Genomic DNA, 19498 nt, shown 5'->3' with positions numbered 1-19498 from the left:
TGGAAGAGTGTGGCAGGTCATTCTAATAACCAAATTTTTAAAGTGTCCATATAGATGCCAATGGAGTGTGTGTATGTATCCAGATCCATATTTAAAAGAATAAAGGTCATACATGGCTATAAATGGTGATATGTAGATTTCCATATGTACATACATACAAATATAAGTGTGTGACAGCCTGATAGATCCCATTGTTCCCAGTTTCTCCTCTTAGGCCTCCCAGAGCAGGTGCTTTAGTTGTATAGTTTCAGTCACAAGAGTCCGAGCAATTTGGTGTAGCAGAGGCTGTTTTCCAATACTCTGACGAAAAAGGAAAGGTCTCAATCCCAGCCCAAAAGCAAAGTACTAAATATTTCAGTTCAGTGTGCCACTGCTGTAACTTGGGCTGCAGAAAAAAAAGCTCTTCTGGAACAGAAGAGCCAGAGATGCTCCTTAGTTGAATAAACTCCATTAATCTATTTGAATAAAGCCCAACGAAACAAGATAACTGTAACTCTTCAAAGACCTATGTCTTCTTTCAAAAACTTTTTTTGGATTTTTTTTTGGTTGGGTTGTTTTTGGGGTTTTTTTTTGTTTTTGTGTGTGTGTGTGTGTGTGTGTGTGTGTGTGTGTGTGTGTGTGTGTGGTTTAGAGGTTGTTTTGGTAGATTTCCAAACCTAACATGCTTCACCAGACTCTGGTGTTTCTGCGGTGTTATCTTTAAGATAACAGCCAAGGGCTGCGGGACCCATTCAGAAATCTCCAGTCCCACAGGACTGAAACATCCCGCAAGTTCTTAAGGATGTATTCCTGGGCAGAGCCCGTCGGGCTCCGGGGCAGGGAGTAAGGACGGAGACGGCTTGTAGGGACCGGGGGGGGCATTCGCCCGGTTGCCCCCTTGATTCCCAGGGACGGCAGATGGGCAGCGATAGGAGTGACAAATACTGGGTGCCAAGGATTTGGTAAGGTGACTGGGTTAACTTTAATTTGCGGGACTCTGGGGGGGTGAATTCCCTCAGCTGCAGAGTGAGTGAAGAAGCCCCCGCGCTAGCGGGGTTCCCTCCCGCTGCGCCGCGGAAGGTCTGCGGGCAGTCTGCTCCGACGGGACCCCCGAGCCCGGCCTGCCCCGGCTCGGCGGGACCTGCGGAATACGAGGCAGGGATGGAAGCCAGGCTGCTGTTCTCCCGAGCTGAACTGAAAATAACCCAAAGTTTGAGAAGGATTTACCAATCCCTTCGTTCGTTAGGGAGAGCTTCACCCCGGGCGTATTTCGAACCGAAACGGAAGGATCTCCCTTTCCCGGGATAGCTACAGGTTTTATGCCCTCCTCTGGGGTGCAATGCGCAAGAAACCTAAGCAACATCGAAAACTTTACTACCTTGCCCAAATGAACGCGAGATCACCTGAGTTTTGAGGGGAAAAAATCCCGCAATAGCCTTGAACTACGCGGCACACGAAGGAATGTTTGAAATGATGTGACCCTTTCAGTCTGTAAAACCGTAAAATGAACCCTTAAAACCTACATAAGTGGTTTTATAAAATCTCCTGTCCGTGCCCTAGCCGGGAGAGGCAGACCCGAGGGAGGGCTGCCGGAGCTCCGAGAGCAGCCTCACGGGCTCTCCGGCCGCGGCAAGGGGCGCAGGCTCGGCCTCGGCAGGACGCTCGCTCCTCGGCTTCTTTTGCTTTCAGAGCAGGGCAGCTCGGCTGAGCTCCGCTCCGCACCCCGCGCCTCCAGCGCCTGGTCCGCTTCGTGCTGGAGCGTCGGACTTTCCCGACGCATTTTTGTTGTCTTATTCGGTCGAACGAGATCCACCCAAAAAATTGAGGCAAACATTAACCCGGGGAGAAGCGTGGTTAGGGCTGGGGCTGGTATTTCATTGCCGGCTGCGAGCAGCCTAGCCCAGGCTCCCACCTGCGTGGCCGCAGCCAGAGGTGGGCACGGCGGGGGCCGCTTCCCGCGTCTCTCGGCTCCCACCGGGGTGGGGGTTCAGTCCTGCCGTCCCCGGCGGTCACCACCGGCAGTGCCCCGCCGCCCGCACCTGCCGCCGCCCGGCTTGCGCAGGATGCGCATCCCGGCGGGGCTCCGGCAGCGCCTCGATCCGCCTCTCGGCGGCCGCGGCCGGCTGCTCGCCATTCATCCCGCTGCCCGGCGCGGCGCGGCCCGGCCGCATCCTTCCGTCAGGCAACGAAATCCTGGCCGCTCAGCGGGTCTGGTTCAAAATTCTGGCAGGTACTTGCAGAGCTCCCTGCGAGAGGGCCGGTGGCGAGGGGCTGCGGATTTGTAGCTGCAAATCATTCACGCCAGCTCTGCCCGCTCCACAAAATCACACGGGCATCTACCCCTTCCCAAGCGCTGTTCCCTAGCCTTTTGAGGCTAAAGGCTCGGGGATTTGCACTGAGAGAAAGCGCCAAACAGATCTGGCACCCGCCTCAATTAAAAATCTGCCTTCCCGGTGGGAGATGCTTAAGAGGAACGCGGGTTGTGAGAAACCGATTGCCGAGTTCTGAAAACTGGAATTGCGAACCGAACCCGCCACTTCCCACAGATAAGGCGAAACGTGTTAACCCCATGATAAGGATGCTGCTCAGGGAGGGGAGAGGGAGGAAGGAGGCTGTGGGACGCAGCAGAGACACAAGCCGAACTGTCTGAACGGCGGGGCGGCCGGCGGGGAGCTTGCGGGAGGCCAGCGTCCCCCGCCCCGTCTCAGCGGCCCGCTTGATCGCCGCCCTCCCTACCTGACGGGTGCCGGCATTCCCACCCAAACCTTTCCATTTCGTCCCCATCTCTCGTTCAGCGCCGAGGATTCTTCCTTATGCGCCCGAGCGGCAGGACGGTGCCACCTTAGTAAAAGGTTTTTTCTTTTTTTTTCTTTTTTTTTTGGAAGAGGGGGAGCCGGGCCCTCCACCGCGGGGTGATGCGGAACTCCCCTCAGTCCGAGCGACGTGGGGCGCGGAGCGGGCCAGAGCCCCTCGGGCAGCCGGCGGCGGGAAGGGGGAGGGGGCATGGAAGGGGACGGGGCGCGCACCAAAGTCACAGGTGACTTGTTCCAATTAGTAGCTGTCTAATTAAATTAGTATCACGCGGCCCAGCCAATGGGCCGGCGGGGGTGGAGGGCGCAGACGAGGCAGCCCGGCGCAAGCCCCTCCCCGGCAGCCCGAGGAGCCCGGTATAAATTGCCGCGGCGGAGCAGAGCACAAGCAGTAGGTCTCCGCGGCCACAGGTCGGGTCTGCACAGGATTGAGTGGGAGCTCGAACGCACCGCCCATCGAGGATGCAGCTGGGTGAGCCGCTGCTGACGGCGGGGGCACTGCCGGGCGCCCCCTTCTACCCGCTGGAGGGCGGCGGGCGCGCCGGAGCCGCGGCAGCTGGAGCTGGGACCGGCGCTGCTGGCGGCTCCCGCGGGCCGCCCGGCTCGGGATCGCCACCTCACCTCGACCTGGACAAGATGCCCAAGAAGTTTGGCACGACCCCCGCCATCCTGGGTGAGGCGGAGGCCGTCGAGCCGCCCTTCGCCGCCCCCAAGCCGGACGGTCGCAAGGCCACCCCATGCGGGGACGAGGAGCTGCCCCCGGCCGCCGCCGCCCGCTACTCCATGGACAGCCTGAGCCCCGAGCGCTACTACCTGCAGTCCCCCGGGCCGCCCGCGGCCGACCTGGGCGGGCCGTGCGCGCTGTTCCCGTACCCGCCGGCGGCGCAGCACGGCACGGTCTACCAGCCTCCCGGCGGGCCGCGCTACCCCTACGGCTCCGTGCTGTCCCCGGGCGGCTTCGCGGGCGCCGTGTGCCCGCCCGGCGGCCGGACGCAGTTCGGAGGCGGCGGCGGGTACCAGTACGGGCAGGCGGCGGGCGGCGGACCTCTCTACGGCCCCTACCCGCCGGCGTCGGGCTCCTGCGGCGGGCTCGGGGCGCTGGGGGTGCCAGCCGCCGGCCCGGGCGTGCGAGCGCAGGTCTTCCTCTGCAACCGGCCCCTCTGGCTCAAGTTCCACCGGCATCAGACGGAGATGATCATCACCAAGCAGGGCCGGTAAGTGGGCGCAGGGGGTGGTGGAAATGGAGGGAAGTGGTGTGGTGGTCGGGAATGGGGGGAAGGGGGGGAGGTGGCACCCCCGGGCACGCCGCGCGTCGGGTGGCGCTTGCCCGCTCCCCCGGGTGGGAGGTGCATGCTCTGTCCGTCGGTGGTGCCCCGGGATGTCTTCCCCCGAGAAACTACTCCCCTGTTTCCCCACACACGGAGGCCCGGAGGTAAAGCGGGGGTCGGCTGGGGCTCGCCCCTTGCTTCCTTAGTCGCTGTGGTGCCGGGACAGACGGGGCACTCCACGGCCGCCTACAGCATCCGCCGGAGCCCGCGCCCCCTCCCCCGGCCCGCCTCAGCATGCCTTGTGGTTTTCCTCCTTTCCCCAGGAGAATGTTTCCCTTCTTGAGCTTCAACATCACCGGCCTCAACCCCACGGCCCACTACAATGTCTTCGTGGAGGTGGTGTTGGCGGACCCCAACCACTGGCGTTTCCAGGGCGGCAAGTGGGTGACCTGCGGCAAAGCCGACAACAACATGCAAGGTGGGTGCGGGCTCCGCGGGTCTCCTCGCCCCCTTTCCCCGCGGGTCGGTTTCTCGGAAAGGGTTCCCAGTTTGCCTCCCCCTCCCTTCAGGGTCTCCCCCGGCGTCCTGCTGAGGGACGAGAGGCGTTTCTGAGGTCGCCTTGCGGCTCTTTGGCCGCGAGGCGTTTTTGGTGTGCGGGGGCTGTGGGAGGGCGGCCCTGGGGGGCCCAGGGGGAACAAAGCCCCGCGCCCGGCCCGCGATTCACTGGCTGCTCTTCCCCAGGCAACAAGGTCTACGTTCACCCCGAGTCGCCCAACACCGGGGCTCACTGGATGAGGCAGGAGATTTCTTTCGGGAAGCTGAAGCTAACGAACAATAAAGGTGCCAACAACAACAACGCCCAGGTAAGGAGGGGGAGGGAGGCCTGAGGGGCTCTCGGTGGCTCCGCGGGGCAGCCCTGGGTTTTGGGGCTCTTACATCACGTCATCGAGCCGCTAGATCGCCGTGCTTGAGGCTCGTTCACTTGAACTGGGTCATGGAGCTTGTTTTCTTTGTTTCGCCGTATGAATAGTTGAAAGTGTTGGGATACGATGTGCGAATTACTTTTGTTTAAGCTATTATATTGATCCCCTGGAGTTTTTCAAAAAGTGGGAGGGGAGCTGATAGCTCTTAGTAAAGCAGGGCTGTGACTCAGCTCCTGATAACAGTTAAAACGGCTCCTTTTCTATACCAAGAGATTAGTTTACAGGGAAAAAAATGTCATGCTGTAAAATAGGTCTTTTAATGTTAGATGCACTTTGTCTAAAGATATTGTCTCTTTCATGGTTTCTTTTAGATGATAGTACTTCAGTCTCTACACAAGTACCAGCCCCGACTTCACATTGTGGAAGTGACCGAAGATGGTGTTGAAGATCTGAATGATTCATCAAAAACTCAAACATTTATTTTTCCTGAAACGCAGTTCATAGCAGTTACAGCATATCAAAACACTGATGTAAGTATGGATGTATAAAATTGCAATTAAGAACAAAATTGACTTGTGGGTTCACCATCTCATGTTAATATATTCTGCTTTCACTTTTAGATTACACAGCTCAAAATTGACCATAATCCTTTTGCAAAAGGCTTCAGAGACAACTATGACTCGTAAGTATACTTCTATTTTCTTTTGCAGATCTGTCAGTCTAGGAGGCATGATTCTGGCTTGAAATGTCTGTGGAAGGGTTTTTCTTTAGACATAAATTCAGTTATTCAGCACCAGTAGTTCTACTGGCAATTTTGCTTATGTTAATGTTTAAATATATTGTGTAGGTGACCTGTCTGCTGCCTTCTGAATTTTGGTGGGAAACTTGTGTTGGCAGAACCCAGGTGCCCTGCAGATTTTACTGGCAGCACTATATTGGGTGTCTCCACAGCATAGACAGCTTCTTTAGGCAGAAGACTTGCCTAATAGTAATTTTTCACCTTCACTTGTATTACTGCTTGTAGCAATAGTAGAAAATTTACAGTGTAAATCAGATTAAAACAAATAGCAATCCAATTAATTGTAGCTATGATTCTAATTAAGAAACACCTAGTTTCTTCGTGTTTGTGTTTTTGTGTTGTGTTACTGTGATAGTGGAATTGTAAAGAAAAAACACTCAGTATTCCTCTTTTATGTTGTAGCATGTACACAGCTTCCGAAAATGACAGATTAACTCCATCTCCCACGGATTCTCCTAGATCCCACCAGATCGTCCCTGGTGCCCGATACAGCGTGCAGCCATTCTTCCAGGAACAGTTTGTCAACAACCTGCCCCCGGCCAGGTTTTACAACGGTGAGAGGACTGTCCCTCAGACAAACGGGCTGCTGTCCCCGCAGCAGAACGAGGAGGTGGCCAGCTCTCCTCAGCGGTGGTTTGTGACGCCCGTGCAGCAGCCCAGCGCCAACAAACTGGACATGAACTCCTACGAGACGGAGTATTCTCACAGCACCTTGCTCCCTTATGGCATCAAATCCCTCCCGCTCCAGACATCCCACGCTCTGGGATACTACCCCGACCCGACCTTCCCGTCCATGGCAGGCTGGGGAAACAGGGGCTCTTACCAGCGAAAAATGTCCACAGGACTAACTTGGCCCTCGAGAACGAGTCCTCCGGGATTCACGGAAGACCAGCTTTCCAAGGACAAGGTGAAAGAAGAAATTGGCTCGTCCTGGGTAGAGACTCCACCCTCTATAAAGTCTCTAGATTCAAATGATTCTGGGGTCTACACAGGTGCCTGTAAGAGACGACGGCTTTCCCCTAGCACTTCCAGCAATGAAAATTCCCCGACAATGAAATGTGAGGACATTAATGCCGAGGACTACAACAAAGACACTTCAAAAGGCATGGGCTACTATGCGTTCTATGCTAGTTCTTAAAGCATCGTTTTTATTACAATTGGCTGGTTTTTGTTGGGTTTTATTTTTTTTTTTCAGGGTGGCCTTGGGTTTTTTTTGCATTACAATTGCCAAAAAGACTCTTGCCTTCCACCTTGAGTTGTTGTGTGCAATTCTAAAGAAGGTGCCAAAGCTTTTTGACTGTTGCAGGTAACAAAGTAGGGAAAGGGCAAACCATGGGAGAATTCTTCCCCTTTATTAGAAGGAACCATATGCAGAAGCTGTAAGGAGTACTCTAGTGTCTAAGTATGTGGCATATTTATTGGAGACACTAAAGTATACAGTTTGGGTTGGATCAGAGTCCTGATCAAATCTATGCACTCCTGAGCAAGGAAAGAGGGGGTGGGATCCCAAATCTAATTTCCTTCCCTGCTTGATAAAAGGGAACTGGGTTGCAGGGAACTGCACAAATGCTATGTTCTGTTTTAGACTGAGCTGGTTTTTTCAGCCCATCCACAACACAGTTGGCTGAGTTGGATATTGCTCAGCTACAGCTTTTTTTTTTGGCAGAAAATGCCAAAATAAGGCCTGCTTGCCAGGCAGGATTTTGACTTGAAGGTCCTGTTGCCAACGGGATTACAATGACAAATCTGATTTTTCGTAGCTTAGAACTTGCATTAAAAAACCCTGCCTCCATCCCAAAAGCCTAACCTTTACTGAGGCGGCCAAAAACAAAGTGTACAGTTGGTGTTTTGTCTAGGTACACTGTAGAATATTGTGGAATAATGTATAAATAGTTGACCTATAGCTGTTCAGTTGGAAGGACATCCGGTGGTGGTTCGAAGTTCAAAAGGCATTTTTTGATTAATCAAACTTAGCATATGACACATTGCAAAAGGAGATTTCTATTTATGTGTATGTCAAGTGACTTTTTCAGCTGCCCTGTATGAAACTGGAAGTGATGTAACTTTACCCATTCTTGCCTATACTTTCAGCCATTTTAAACTGCCCCAGAGCAACTGGCCCGCAAACTTTTTTCCCTCACAATAAACTTGTTTCTGGTTTTTTTGGGTTTTTTTATGTACATAGCAATAATTTTTAATAAATGTGGTGGTGCCAGGCATAAGACCATACGGCTCTGCCTCATCTTTGCCTCCACTGGGTGTCCCAAAAGGGGAGGAGGGAGCACGATCCTAGGGGATGGGTCTTTATATCTAACCATCCTTTACAGTGCTGGCACTTTATCTGTTCTACTCGCTGTGTGTGGGTTTTTTCCTTTAATTTTCTTTTAAAGTCTCTTGGCTCTTGCTTCGCATCTTCTGCAGAAGCTGGGAGAGCCCCCTGTTCGCTCCAAAATACGACGGTCTCCTGTCCCCTTGCACGCCCCATCCCTCTCCTCCGCGACAGGCGAGGTGTGAGCCCAGCCCGCCTCCGCCCGCCGCCCCTTTCCCACCCCCTCCGCTTCCCGGAACAAGGCACGAAATTCCCCTGCCCGCTTATCTGAGGGGAAAGCTTCTGGCAGAGCGATTGCATCCCAGCTCCCGCGGCAGCGGGACCTTTCCTGAGGATATGCAGGCAGTAATGGGATTAAGCTGTTAACGATTCCCGGCCGCAAACAAAACAAACGCGGGGCTCAGGCCGGGGCTGTCCCCGGGGGAGGCAGCGCTGTCGGGGGGCACCGGCAGGGGCTCCCCCTCCTCCGGGGCGGGGCGCGGCGGGTGTCCGAGCGGATTCCGATCAGCGCTGCGGCTCTGCGCGCTGCCAAGCTGTCCTGTCAGCTTCCTCTGCCCCAGGACCCCATCTGGAACAGGACGGGGGCTTGCGGCAGTTTTTGAGAAACTAAAGACCGAGCATATTATTCCTAATTTTTTTTTTTTAATTAATCATTGTGGCCACCCCCTCCCGAAAAGCCGCCGGGCAGGGCTGTCCCTCGTCCCCACCGATTACACAGCACGGTTCCGCCGCGCTGGGTTATTAAAAGCTGTATATTTTTGCACCGCGCAGTGAAAAATAAGTTAATACTTGTGAAAAGTCCTCACACTGTTTAATAGAAACGTAAGTGCCTGGCTGGCCCCAATTAACACCTTGTGATTATAATGCATTCCTAAAATGGGGTGTCAGACGCCAAATTGTGAATAAAGGTACCTAATTAATCTTCATAGGATGACACTGATAAACAACGCCAGGTTTAAATAAAGATCAAGGAACTGAATGCTTTTTATTTGTTTACATTAACAAAAGATAAAGTTAACTACCCTTGCACTTCGCTTCGTAATGTGATTTACTGCCACAAACAAGGGGCTGCGGGCGGAGAGCTCCGCCTCGCCTCGCCGGGCTTTTTCTCGCGGCTTTGGAGGGAGGGGGACACCCTGAGGGTGAGCGCCCCTTCCTCCGCAGCCCCCGCGCCCGGGCGAGGCGGGCGTGTGCCGGGAAATGCGGCACCGCCTCGGCCGCGGGGAGCGGCCCCGGCCCCGCCACTTCCGACGCTCTCGCATGAGAGCTGCCTTCGAGTTTGGAGCGTGAGCTGCCCGGGCACGGCGGGGCTAGAGCGAAATAGAGAAATAAAGAGTAGTTGTTCGCACCGCTGCGGTGGCGTGCGGCGGGAGGGGGAGTGAGAGCCCTGCCCGATGGAGAGGGAAAAACTTCGTTCTAGGTCGGGGGCAATCCGACCCTCGGCGGGGCAAAGGCTCTGCCCGGCTCGGGGCTCGGCTCCTTCCCCCTTCCGCCGGCTGCCAGCCCTGGGTCCGCTCCCCCCGAGTGAGCAGTTCCCTGGGACATTCCCTCCCTTGAACCCAGGGCGCGGTGCGGTGCTCTGGGTGCGTAGCTCTGATTTTTAAATAGCAAAAGCGCCCGGCGGGGCAATAGAGGCAGCGGAGACGGGCTTGAGGCCGTTCCTCGCCGAAGACTCTGGTTTTTGGCGGTGTTTTCGTTAAAGCAGACCGGGCACGTCGAGAACAACCCTCTGGTAATTTTTTTCCAACGAAACTTCATCCCTCGCTGCTCGCCCCAAACCGTATCGCCCTGGCTTCACACCCGGGCGGGGAAAGGAAACGACCCCGAAGCTCTTTCTTCCGACGGCACCGCCCCGACCCTCTCTGGGGAAAGGGCTCCTTCCTCCTCAGGGCGGCCAGCTCCGCGCTCCGGGGAGGAAGGAGCAGATATTTTTCGGTATGTTTTCTCTTCGAGCAATGGGATGGGGTTTTACTTTCGGTCTGAATTTCCGCTCCCACCTTCCTCCTCGCCGCCTTATTAACACCTGCTCGCGTGTTCCCAGCCCCTCCTCTCGGAGGGGAGCGCGGCGTTAATGGAGGGGGCCTTTCCCGGGAAAGGTGATTGTTACAGCCCCCGCCCAGGGTCGCCTCTGAGGCCGCGGCCGCCGAAGTGGGAATAGGGCCCCGATGGCTCCTGCGGTACCGTTATGTTTCAGAAATTCCCCTTCCCGACGGGAATATCGGCCTGCAGTGCCGGCGGAGTTCGGCTGGGGGGTCTCGGCTCTGGGTCGAAAGTAGAGGCGGGGGGAATGAGGCGAGGAAGACGGGGCCCGCCGGCACTTCCCTCATGCCCACCACCCCATGAAATTGTTACTTTCACTATGTAGTATTTATTATTATTATTATTATTATTATTATTATTATTATTATTATTATTATTATTATTATTATTATTTCTGCCCTACATTGTTTTATACATTCAAGCCGAATCCCCCAGCCCCCTGAGCTCTGTAGCCCACTCATCCTTTTCCCCAGATCTTCACAGCCGTGATCATAATGATACGAGTATGGCTAATATAAATATTAATCTAAATCCTTATTGGGAGGATTTTAGTGCTTTCTGGGTATCACAGATATGTAATCCAGGGGAGAATGGCATTAGCCGGAAAGTGTGGAGTGCAAAATATGATTTGAATAAAAAGATAGGGTGGTATCTAATATTTCCTTTAGGGAGTACTATACTCTGAGCTGTCAGAACCGATTGTGTAAATAGAGGAGACTGAGGGATGTGATCCTAATCATATTGATGAAACATTCATCTGAAAGACCGAGTGCAACCAGAAGGGACTCACTAGGAATACAATTAAATCCTAATCTGGGGAGGAGGAATCCTCTGCAGGTTTCCCTCTAACCTCTCTCCCATTTTCATTTCAGAGTCAGATAAAATGCAGGGGAGGAAGGAGAAATACAGGAGAGATGATGGAATGCTGTGTGGTTTGCCTGTCCTCTAGGACTGCATAAACACAGGGAGTGCTGGGTCGAAAGGGGGTAAATCTGCAGTTCTGATCCTGGTGAGTAAAAATAAAGGCCTAGCTTTTTAGTCACTACCTGCCTGCAGAGGGCTTCCACCCGTGAGTGATGTTAGTCAGGTGCAGGAGGTCTCTGTTTCTGGAGGGATAGTGCTTCTCCTACCCAGGCTTTGACTGTTCAGTTCCAGACTGCAGAGCAAAATTGATTTTTCTGTCTGCTGTGTGCAATTCAGTTTCCATCCGCTGCAGGGAACTGCCTTCTTGCTGATGTTTATTAGCAAAAGGGTTAATTTCCAACCTGTTCTGACCAGCGCCCCTCAAAAGATGGTCTGAGGTGATGAGTGGGACAGGGCTTCAGAGGATGTGGTTCCTGTAAGAGCACTAAACCCTGTCTGACTGCTCTTCATCCATCTTGCTTTTGGGGAAGGCACTGAGCACGTGGGTTTTCCGAGCACGTGCCACTTTTTGGCTCACACCACTAAAATGAATTAAAGCAATGAATACCTAAATTCATACAATGATGGTGTTTGCAGCTTGAAAAGGAGCCTGCATTCTTCATCTGCTCACTGTCAGACTTCTTTGAGTGTCTGAGACCCAAATCTGATCGGGTGTTTTCAGAGTTTTTCCAAAGTCACTTGCTCTCTCTCTGAGCTCGAGCTCAGGCAAAAAGCTAAGTGATTTCCTTCTTCCTGGAGTGTTCTCCGCAAAAAGAAAGACCCCCTCCCCACACCCCCAAAAAAAAGGTCAGTTCTCTTTTCTGTGGGGTGTGATGTCTGTAAATGAGGAAAGGACATGTGGAGTGGAGCATCCATGAGCAAGTCTGTATTAGGAGCTCCATGTGTGTCCATATTCTCTTCTGCTGAAGTATGAGCTCTGCAGTTTCACTGGTTTGTAGAAGGACTCTTGTGGATGAAGTGGGCACTGCTAAAGTATGTGCCCCATAAAGTAGCATCATTTTAGCAGGTTTGAAAATGAAACTTCGTGTTAAGGTTCCTCTGTACTGTGGTTTTATATGGCAGCACACAGTAGGAGGGCGGAGGGCTCTGTTCTGTTATGATCCCTGGGTTTCTTGGAGCAGGATTAGGTTTCTGTGGTGTGGGTAGGGCACTGATCATTACACTTCATGGAGTAGTTATTATTCATTTGTCCACAAAGCAATGTAGTTCTTGTAAATTGCTTGGCATAGTTGCATACTTCTCTTGAAGAAGAAAACAACTTTATTAGGAAACAAAATAGTTTGGTAATACATTAGAGTGTTGTTGTTTTTAGTGATAAGCTCTCAATAGCAGAAATTTTATTGCTTTCCTCTCCTCACTTCTCATTCCAGGTAGAAATACTCTAAGATGATATTCCTGCCCTGATAAAGGTATGATTTGAGCAAGCAGACCTGTTAAATTTACACTGCAGAGGGCATGTCAGTGCAAAGATATCTCTTCAGGAGCTATTCACAATAGCATGTAAATTTTATCCTATCTCTTGCTCCAGATAGGACAGACAAAGCTTCACCTGTGCAGCCTGGTGTCTTCTGATACCTTGATTAGCTCATTTTCCATTAACTTTGTGTTGTATATTGCAAGATTATGGTTAACCCAACTCTTCTGTTACTTCTTCCAGCGAAGGCAGGATTCAGCTCTGCTGTCTTTGTCTTTCAGCTCCTTTGCAGGTCTCCTTATTTGAAAAGATCTATCCGGTAAATTTTTTGTTTTGATGGAAAATATCTTTGATCCAGAAGAAAGATTTTGGCAAAATCTGTGACATTTGAGTGGTCTTACTTTTACTCAGAGGAAAAATTAAGTTTCTAAAGTTTGTGCCAGTAATGATCCTGAATAGCAGATAAATCTGCATTGTACATCTCTCTTTCAAATATGCAGCATATTTCTCTACTTCATCTGCTTTAGTTATATGTGCATAACAAAACTTTGGAAATGCCTGCTGTCAGCATAGGGGAGAGAACAACGGGTTTTTTTTTTCAGTCACATCAATTCTCTACTTCACTGTGCAGCAGCAGAAATGCTCATGCTGGCACTGAGCAGAGAGAAGAAATGGAGCAGAATGTAAGAATGAAAAACTTGCATATTCCTGCCAGGGGTTCTGGTGACTGCTTTCAGCAGTTTAAGCAGCAGTATCTGTGATGGTTTTTTTTTTCCCCTTCCATACCACCCCTCACCACTCAATTGCAGCACGTGACAGTGAATGTCTGCATGCTGGCCTGGCCAGTTTAGGCACTGACCTTCAAAAGCATTTAAGCAGGCTGGTGTAAACACTCTTCTCTGGAAAATGGTGAGAGGACTTTTGGATAGAGTGGAGATGCCACAGTGGTACAATCACAGCATTTAGGTATCTGTGGGCATATGGTGAAATGCAGGTTTAGAGCACCTCTCATACCCCAGAACAGCTGTCCATGGGCATGCACTTGTTCTGCCATTTACTTTGTGGTTCCTTGACTGTGGTTAGGTCTTTCTAGCAATTTCCTCACTCCAACCCTGGGAAGAGAAGAAGAGAAAGCCATTCCCATAGGTATCAGCAAACATGAGCTCCCTGTTTTTGCTGTACCACAAAAAGCTTAGTTGTTGCATAGTATAATGGAATGTGTAACAGCCAGAATGTGGTTCCTGTTCCCAAAAACTGTGATTAACATGTGGGTTAAGTTCTTGTTTCTGACATTCCCACTGACTGAGAAACCTTAGAGGAGGTGCCATACATTCCCCTGGAAATGGGCTGAAATTTTAGGAGTTTCAGGGCAGTGTCTCCTGGAGCTGCAGGAAGGATGGATGCTCTGTGGCAGGCTGCTTTTCATTTCACATTTGGCTTGGAACAAGGGGTGTGTTTGGCTCTAGTGCACTATACAAGAAATGAACAAGCAAAAAATAGTGTAGTATTTCACCACAGAGTTTAAAAAATAGATCCCACAACCATTGATAGGATTGTTCTGAACTCTGAGGTGATGACTGACTTCTGCTAGACTGGATTGTGGGTGTTTTTGGTAAGTGGTTAAGGTGTCTCCCTCTGCTCTGACTTGTATTTAGTCTCTGTAGAGAAGCATGAAGGATACAAAATGAGACACAGTGCCTTGTTAATATTTTCTCAACCCAGCCTGGGACTGGAGGTGGAAAAAAAAAAAACCTACTCCAGGACTGGAAATTTTAAAAAACCCAAACCCACAGATCCATTTTCTCGTTGGTGGGATGTTCTCCAAACCAGGAGTTACAGAGAGAGCACAAGCAGCAGGAAACAGGCAAATTGTGTTCCTCCACCCTCTTCACATTCATCACGCTTGATCTGCATCGTTCTCCACGCTGATATTTCATATTGTTCTGCTGAGAGGTGCTAATGGGTGCCCATCGCGTTTAAAGATCACTGACATATAGAATGAAAACACTCCATAGAAAAGTTTAAAGAGTGACCCTAACCACACCTAGAAAAAATCCTGGTGGACAGCAGGTAGATTAGCTCTCTTTTGTCTTTCAACGTTCCCTGTCATAATAGGCCAAAGCTCTCAGCTTCGGCATTAAAACTAAAAGCTCTCTTATGGAATGTCTTTACTGAAGAGGAAGAGTGAATCTGTGGGAGGGGGATTGAGCTCATTCATGGTTTCATTGACTGTGAGAAAGAGATATGAACTGTCTCTCTGTAGTCTTTCCTTTTTAGGCTTGGCTTGCAGGTCCATCTCTTGCCTTGCACCAGCTGTGGGGCTCATCCAGTTTCTCTGTGAGTCGGTTTATTTTACAGATTTGGCAGAAAATGCATCCAGGAGAAAAGGACAATTGCATCTTGTGGGGTTCTCGAGCTGGCTGAGGCCCAACAAGAGCAGAGGCAGTGCAGAGGAGAGGGCAGGATCTGGTTTTGGTGTGGCCTTATGTTGGTTTATTTTGTGATACTGTGAATTGTGAAATTGCAACTTTATCATTCAAAAAGACAAAATTCTCTCCTTCAGATTAAATGGTGTTTTCCCAGGTGATTGGGATAAATGTTTCATGCCTTTCTGTTCCTTTTGAGTGTCCAGAAAGGCCAAAGTCCCGGGAAAAGTCACTCACTGTACCATGGCTGTAGGAAATGTGGGGATCAGATAGGAGGAGATGTCAGGGAACACAGTAAGGCACACGTTGCTTGATTGTGTGACTTTCCTTGTGCAGGCTGGTGACCCTGCATATCTCCCAAATTTAACTACAATTAATGACATCCCTGTTGGGATAGATTTCCTGGGACTAATTTATGAACAAGGAGATATACACTGAGTTCACAACTTCTGCATCAGGCTCTGGCAGTGGAAAATGTTTCCTGTATCTTTGTGAGGAAGGTACAATTGGAGAAAGCTAAAATCCAGTGTATGAGTAGCAGGCTGTGCTAATTTGGAAAACTAGGAGTTCATTATTATGGACTGGCTGATTAAGATGTGGTCCATGTTGTGCTGCATAGGCAGCATCATGTTTGCTGTCATCTCACAGAACACTTGGAAATTCCAGCCAACAGCACCTGAGAGAAAGAGAAGAGTGCAGAATTGTGTGGTGGCCACTGTCCAGGCACAGCTAGTTTGACAAATCTTTGTCTTATTTCAAAAAGATGATGCATGCATTCAGAAACATGGGGCTGTAATTCTTCAGTCCTAAAAAAACCCAAAAAGTAGTAAAGATCCTTAGTTCTTGACTTGGTCGTGCAGAACTGTGTATTCAGGAATGACACACATACTTCATTCTTGTGTTTGAACTCAGGAGTAAGGTGCTCTCTGTTCATCCCTTTGGCCTTCCTCCATGCCTGCTAGACTTCCTGCACGCAGGAATGGGCTTCTCATGCTTTGAGGTGGTTGCTCCTGAAGACCAGCCAGCTCTCACAGGCTTTCCTTTCCCTCCCTCAGCAGTCTTCCACGGGATCCTAACCAAGAACAACTCTGAATTAAGCTGAATTCTGCTCTGAAGTGTCAGTTTGTAACTGTATTATTTATCTTTCTCACTTCTCAGAGCTTTAATCACAATCTTACAGCTGCCCTTTACATCCCATTGTAAGAATTCCAGAAGACTCACAAGTCATGTGCACAGAGAAATTACCATCAACACAGACTGGAAATGTGGATTTTGCCTGCCCAGGTGCATTACCCTGCCTGCAGATATCAGGGTGGTTCTCATCCTGAGTACTGGTGGGGACCAGAGCTCTGGAGTACCAGCTCATGGAGCTTCCTTCAGCTTTCAAACAAAGGCTTCTCCTCCTCCCCCTCCTGACCAGGAGGTCGGTAGCAGGCCCCTGGTACAAAGTCATCAGTGTTGGACCTCACCCTCTGATCCTCACCCATGTCTGGACTCCCTTGTCACTTGTTCAAAGCAAAGCAGTGTGTCTTGCAGCCAGCCCTCTGCACGGACTCTGAGTCATCCATATTCCTCACCTTCCCAGTGTGTTTGTTCTCAAGAGCTTGTATTCATCCCTAGCAACAATCCAGCCATGTGAGCTGTCCCACTGTGATCCTATAACCCTGTGAGATGCCACCCAGCAATCTCCTTTTTACATCTGTTTTCAGACTGCAGGTACTTTCTTACGTTCCTCTTTGATTTTTTTTTTTTGCCACAGTCCCTGGGATTTCAGATCCTCAGGGGTGAGTGCTGCTTTTTGGAGCTGCCCTTTTCTCACTCCTTCTGTATCTACCTCAGTGCCCAGCCCTCTTTCAGCAGTGCCTTGTTCTTGTCTCTTTTCATCAAGTAAACGGGAGTACTAAAAGCATTTTAGTTTCTCACTGCGCTGGTTTGGTGGCAGTGTAGGAGCTGGATACTCCAGCAGCCCTTGAGCTTGTTCCTGCTCTGAGCCATGAGGGAAGCCTGCCTGAGGTGTCAAGCCTTAGCCCTACATCACCTTGAGATCCCGTGCTGGGAAGTTTCCTTTCTGGAGGCAGTGCTAGATGGAGTAAGTCCTCGCAGGGCCTGGCAGTGGCAGTGGGGTCCTGCATGGATGCTCTCATGATTGGTGTGCTGGTGTTAGGGTGCTTCTGCTGCTGGTGTGGGGACCCAGTTCCATGTCCTCAGCAGCAGCCTGCACAAGGATGGAGCCTGGATCAGCAGGCTGGAAGCTGATGGGGTGGGTCAGTAGCAGAAGGGAGGCCTGACTCTGGTGGGTGTACAAGGGAAAGAGAGAACTTGGAGACCTGGATCAGCACTGAAGGGCATGCCAGGCATGCACTGCTGAGCACTGGGAGCAGAGGAGGAAGGTGCAGAATGAAGATCTGAGGAGGGTCAGTTGTGGAGCCAGGGTGAAGATGTAATAAGTGTCAAACAAAGCCTGCTGGAAGAATGGAGCTGGAGCATATCCAGAAAAGGACAACAAAGCTGATGAAGGGCCTGGAGCACAAGTGTTATGAGGGGCAGCTGAGGGAGGTGGGGCTGTTTAGCCTGGAGAAAAGGAGGCTCAGGAAAACCTTATTGTTCTCTACAATTGCCCGAAAGGAGATCTAGCTAGGTGTGAGGTCAATCTCATGTCCCACATAATGGGACAAGGGGGAGCTGCTTCAAGTTGCACCAGAGGAGGTTTAGATTGGATATTAGGATAAATGTTTTTGCTGAGTGCTCAGGCATTGGAACAGGCTGCCCAGGGAAAGTGGTGGAATCATTGTCCCTGGAAGTGTTCACCAAATGTTTAGACATGGCTCTTGGGGATAGTATTTGGTGGTGGACATGACAGTGGTGCATGGTTAATGGCTTGGACTTCGTGATCTTAGAGGCTTTTTCCAGACGCCCTCCAGGATTCTTATGTACCTTTCAAGACTTAGCTGAAGAGTTTTCATCAAGAAAAATGATTTCATGGAAACTTAGTGATTTATATTATGTGATTCTCTCACCTTTTAAAATCTGATGGTAAGTGCCCTATAACCAGAATTACCATTTTATGGGATTGTGTTGATAAACACTGTATTTCAGTTTTAAAAGTGAAGTGTTGGTAACTGCTAGGAAGTCATGCTTAACCCTCAGTCACAGAATTATCACTGTCACAGGCGTGTTTGATGCAGTATGAATTTTGGATACTACTATTACTATTAATAAGTGAAATGCACCTTCAGTTTCTATTTTGCAACTGTGTGGTAAACTCATAGAATGCCATAAATTATTGCAGCCTCATCATCAGTTGTATTATGGTGTAGTATCAGAAGATTAGTATAAAGAAAATATCTTCTTGAGCCAGTGCTTTAAATTGCTGAAAAGAGTCAAAATTCTAAAGAGAGGTGCCAATGTGTCAGGTAAATAAGTGTATTTAGTGTACTACTTGTTCTGAAAATACCATTGAAGTTTCTGTGCTGCAGCAGTTGCTCCAAAATCCCATGCAATGTAAAGAATAAAGCAGGAGTTCTGCTGTCTTTTAAATGGAAATACTCTGCTGCCATGTTGGAACACAGTAGCCTTTCTTATGGGACTAGACAGGCTGAATTTAAACAGACGGTTTTCACTAATTTTTTTTTCCAAAAGTGTCCAAAATGCTTCAGATCAAATAATTTTGAATGTTTTGTACTACTTATAAATTTTTTGAGGCAGTCTTGCTTTATGGCCTCAGCCTACAACTGCAAAAGTATATTTAGCTAGCTGCCTTCTGACAGCACTCAGGAGCAAATAGTATCTTGGCTTCACTGCTGTTTATTAGGAGCAGCATTATATGAGGGCAAAACTTTCACTGAAATGGATCCGTAGGAGCTGGCTCATTGGCTCCTACGTAATAATGTCATATTCTGACACTTCTGACCACTTCCATTTCAAATGAGAAATTCCCTATTTGTTTCTTGTACAGTCCTTGCTTTTTTCTGTGGATCAGACAAAATCAATGAGCTGCTGAGCTCTGAAGTTCATGCTTTTCTCAGAGTTGTTTCTGAGTAAGTCAGGTATCTTCACTGCCTGAGCTCCTGATGAAAAGTTGGACATAAATCCCTAAGGAGGAGTGTGGGTCTGCAGAGGGTGTAGGCTGTTGGGCATTGAAAAAAAGAACTGACTGCAGCAAAAATCAAGTGGTCAGCACTTCCCAGGGACAGCCAGGGACAGCCCTTGAGCTGTACCTTTTAAATGCCAAGTTGGAGCTTCTTGCTTATTTCCACAAAACGAAGTCCAGTTCTGCAGCATGGAGCCCAGCACAGTCACATCAGGAAGAAGTGGGAAGGAGTTGCACACGGATTCTTGTTGCTAGTGCAGGGTTTTAGTCCCTGTTAGATCCCTTTTGTGCATGTCTGCTCTGAAGCTGACTTCCTTTCAGCACTAGAGCTGGACCCATCAGCACACTTCCAGACCCATGAGGAGCTGCTGCACCTGTGCGTGGTGTTTCTCTGAACTGCTGAAGATGTTCTAACTTGGCTTGAGTTCTGCTCTGTGGTGCATTGTAGCAATCTCCAAATTGTGGGGCTGTTCCTGAATTGTAAGAACTACCACGT

The 19498-nt window shown here is 50.1% G+C and overlaps 1 protein-coding gene across 1 annotated transcript; it reads left to right on the top strand.

Moving 5' to 3' along the window:
* Window positions 1-3201: 3201 nt before the first annotated feature.
* EOMES (eomesodermin) lies at window positions 3202-8003 on the top strand. Its single transcript, XM_064415057.1, has 6 exons — window positions 3202-4003; window positions 4381-4535; window positions 4799-4920; window positions 5352-5510; window positions 5601-5662; window positions 6182-8003. The coding sequence occupies exons 1-6, from the start codon at window positions 3252-3254 to the stop codon at window positions 6915-6917; spliced, it is 1986 nt and encodes a 661-aa protein (XP_064271127.1). The 5' UTR covers window positions 3202-3251; the 3' UTR covers window positions 6918-8003.
* The last annotated feature ends 11495 nt before the right edge of the window (window positions 8004-19498 follow it).

The sequence above is a fragment of the Passer domesticus genome, chromosome 1 (assembly GCF_036417665.1).
Source record: "Passer domesticus isolate bPasDom1 chromosome 1, bPasDom1.hap1, whole genome shotgun sequence".
Lineage (NCBI taxonomy): Eukaryota > Metazoa > Chordata > Aves > Passeriformes > Passeridae > Passer > Passer domesticus.
This window is presented reverse-complemented; position numbering and strand designations above follow the sequence as displayed.

Coding starts and splice junctions, on each gene's coding strand:
- EOMES (XM_064415057.1), top strand. CDS start 3,252: ATGCAGCTGGGTGAGCCGCTGCTGACGGCGGGGGCACTGCCGGGCGCC. Junction 4,004..4,380: donor ATCATCACCAAGCAGGGCCG/GTAAGTGGGCGC, acceptor TCCTTTCCCCAG/GAGAATGTTTCCCTTCTTGA. Junction 4,536..4,798: donor AGCCGACAACAACATGCAAG/GTGGGTGCGGGC, acceptor GCTCTTCCCCAG/GCAACAAGGTCTACGTTCAC.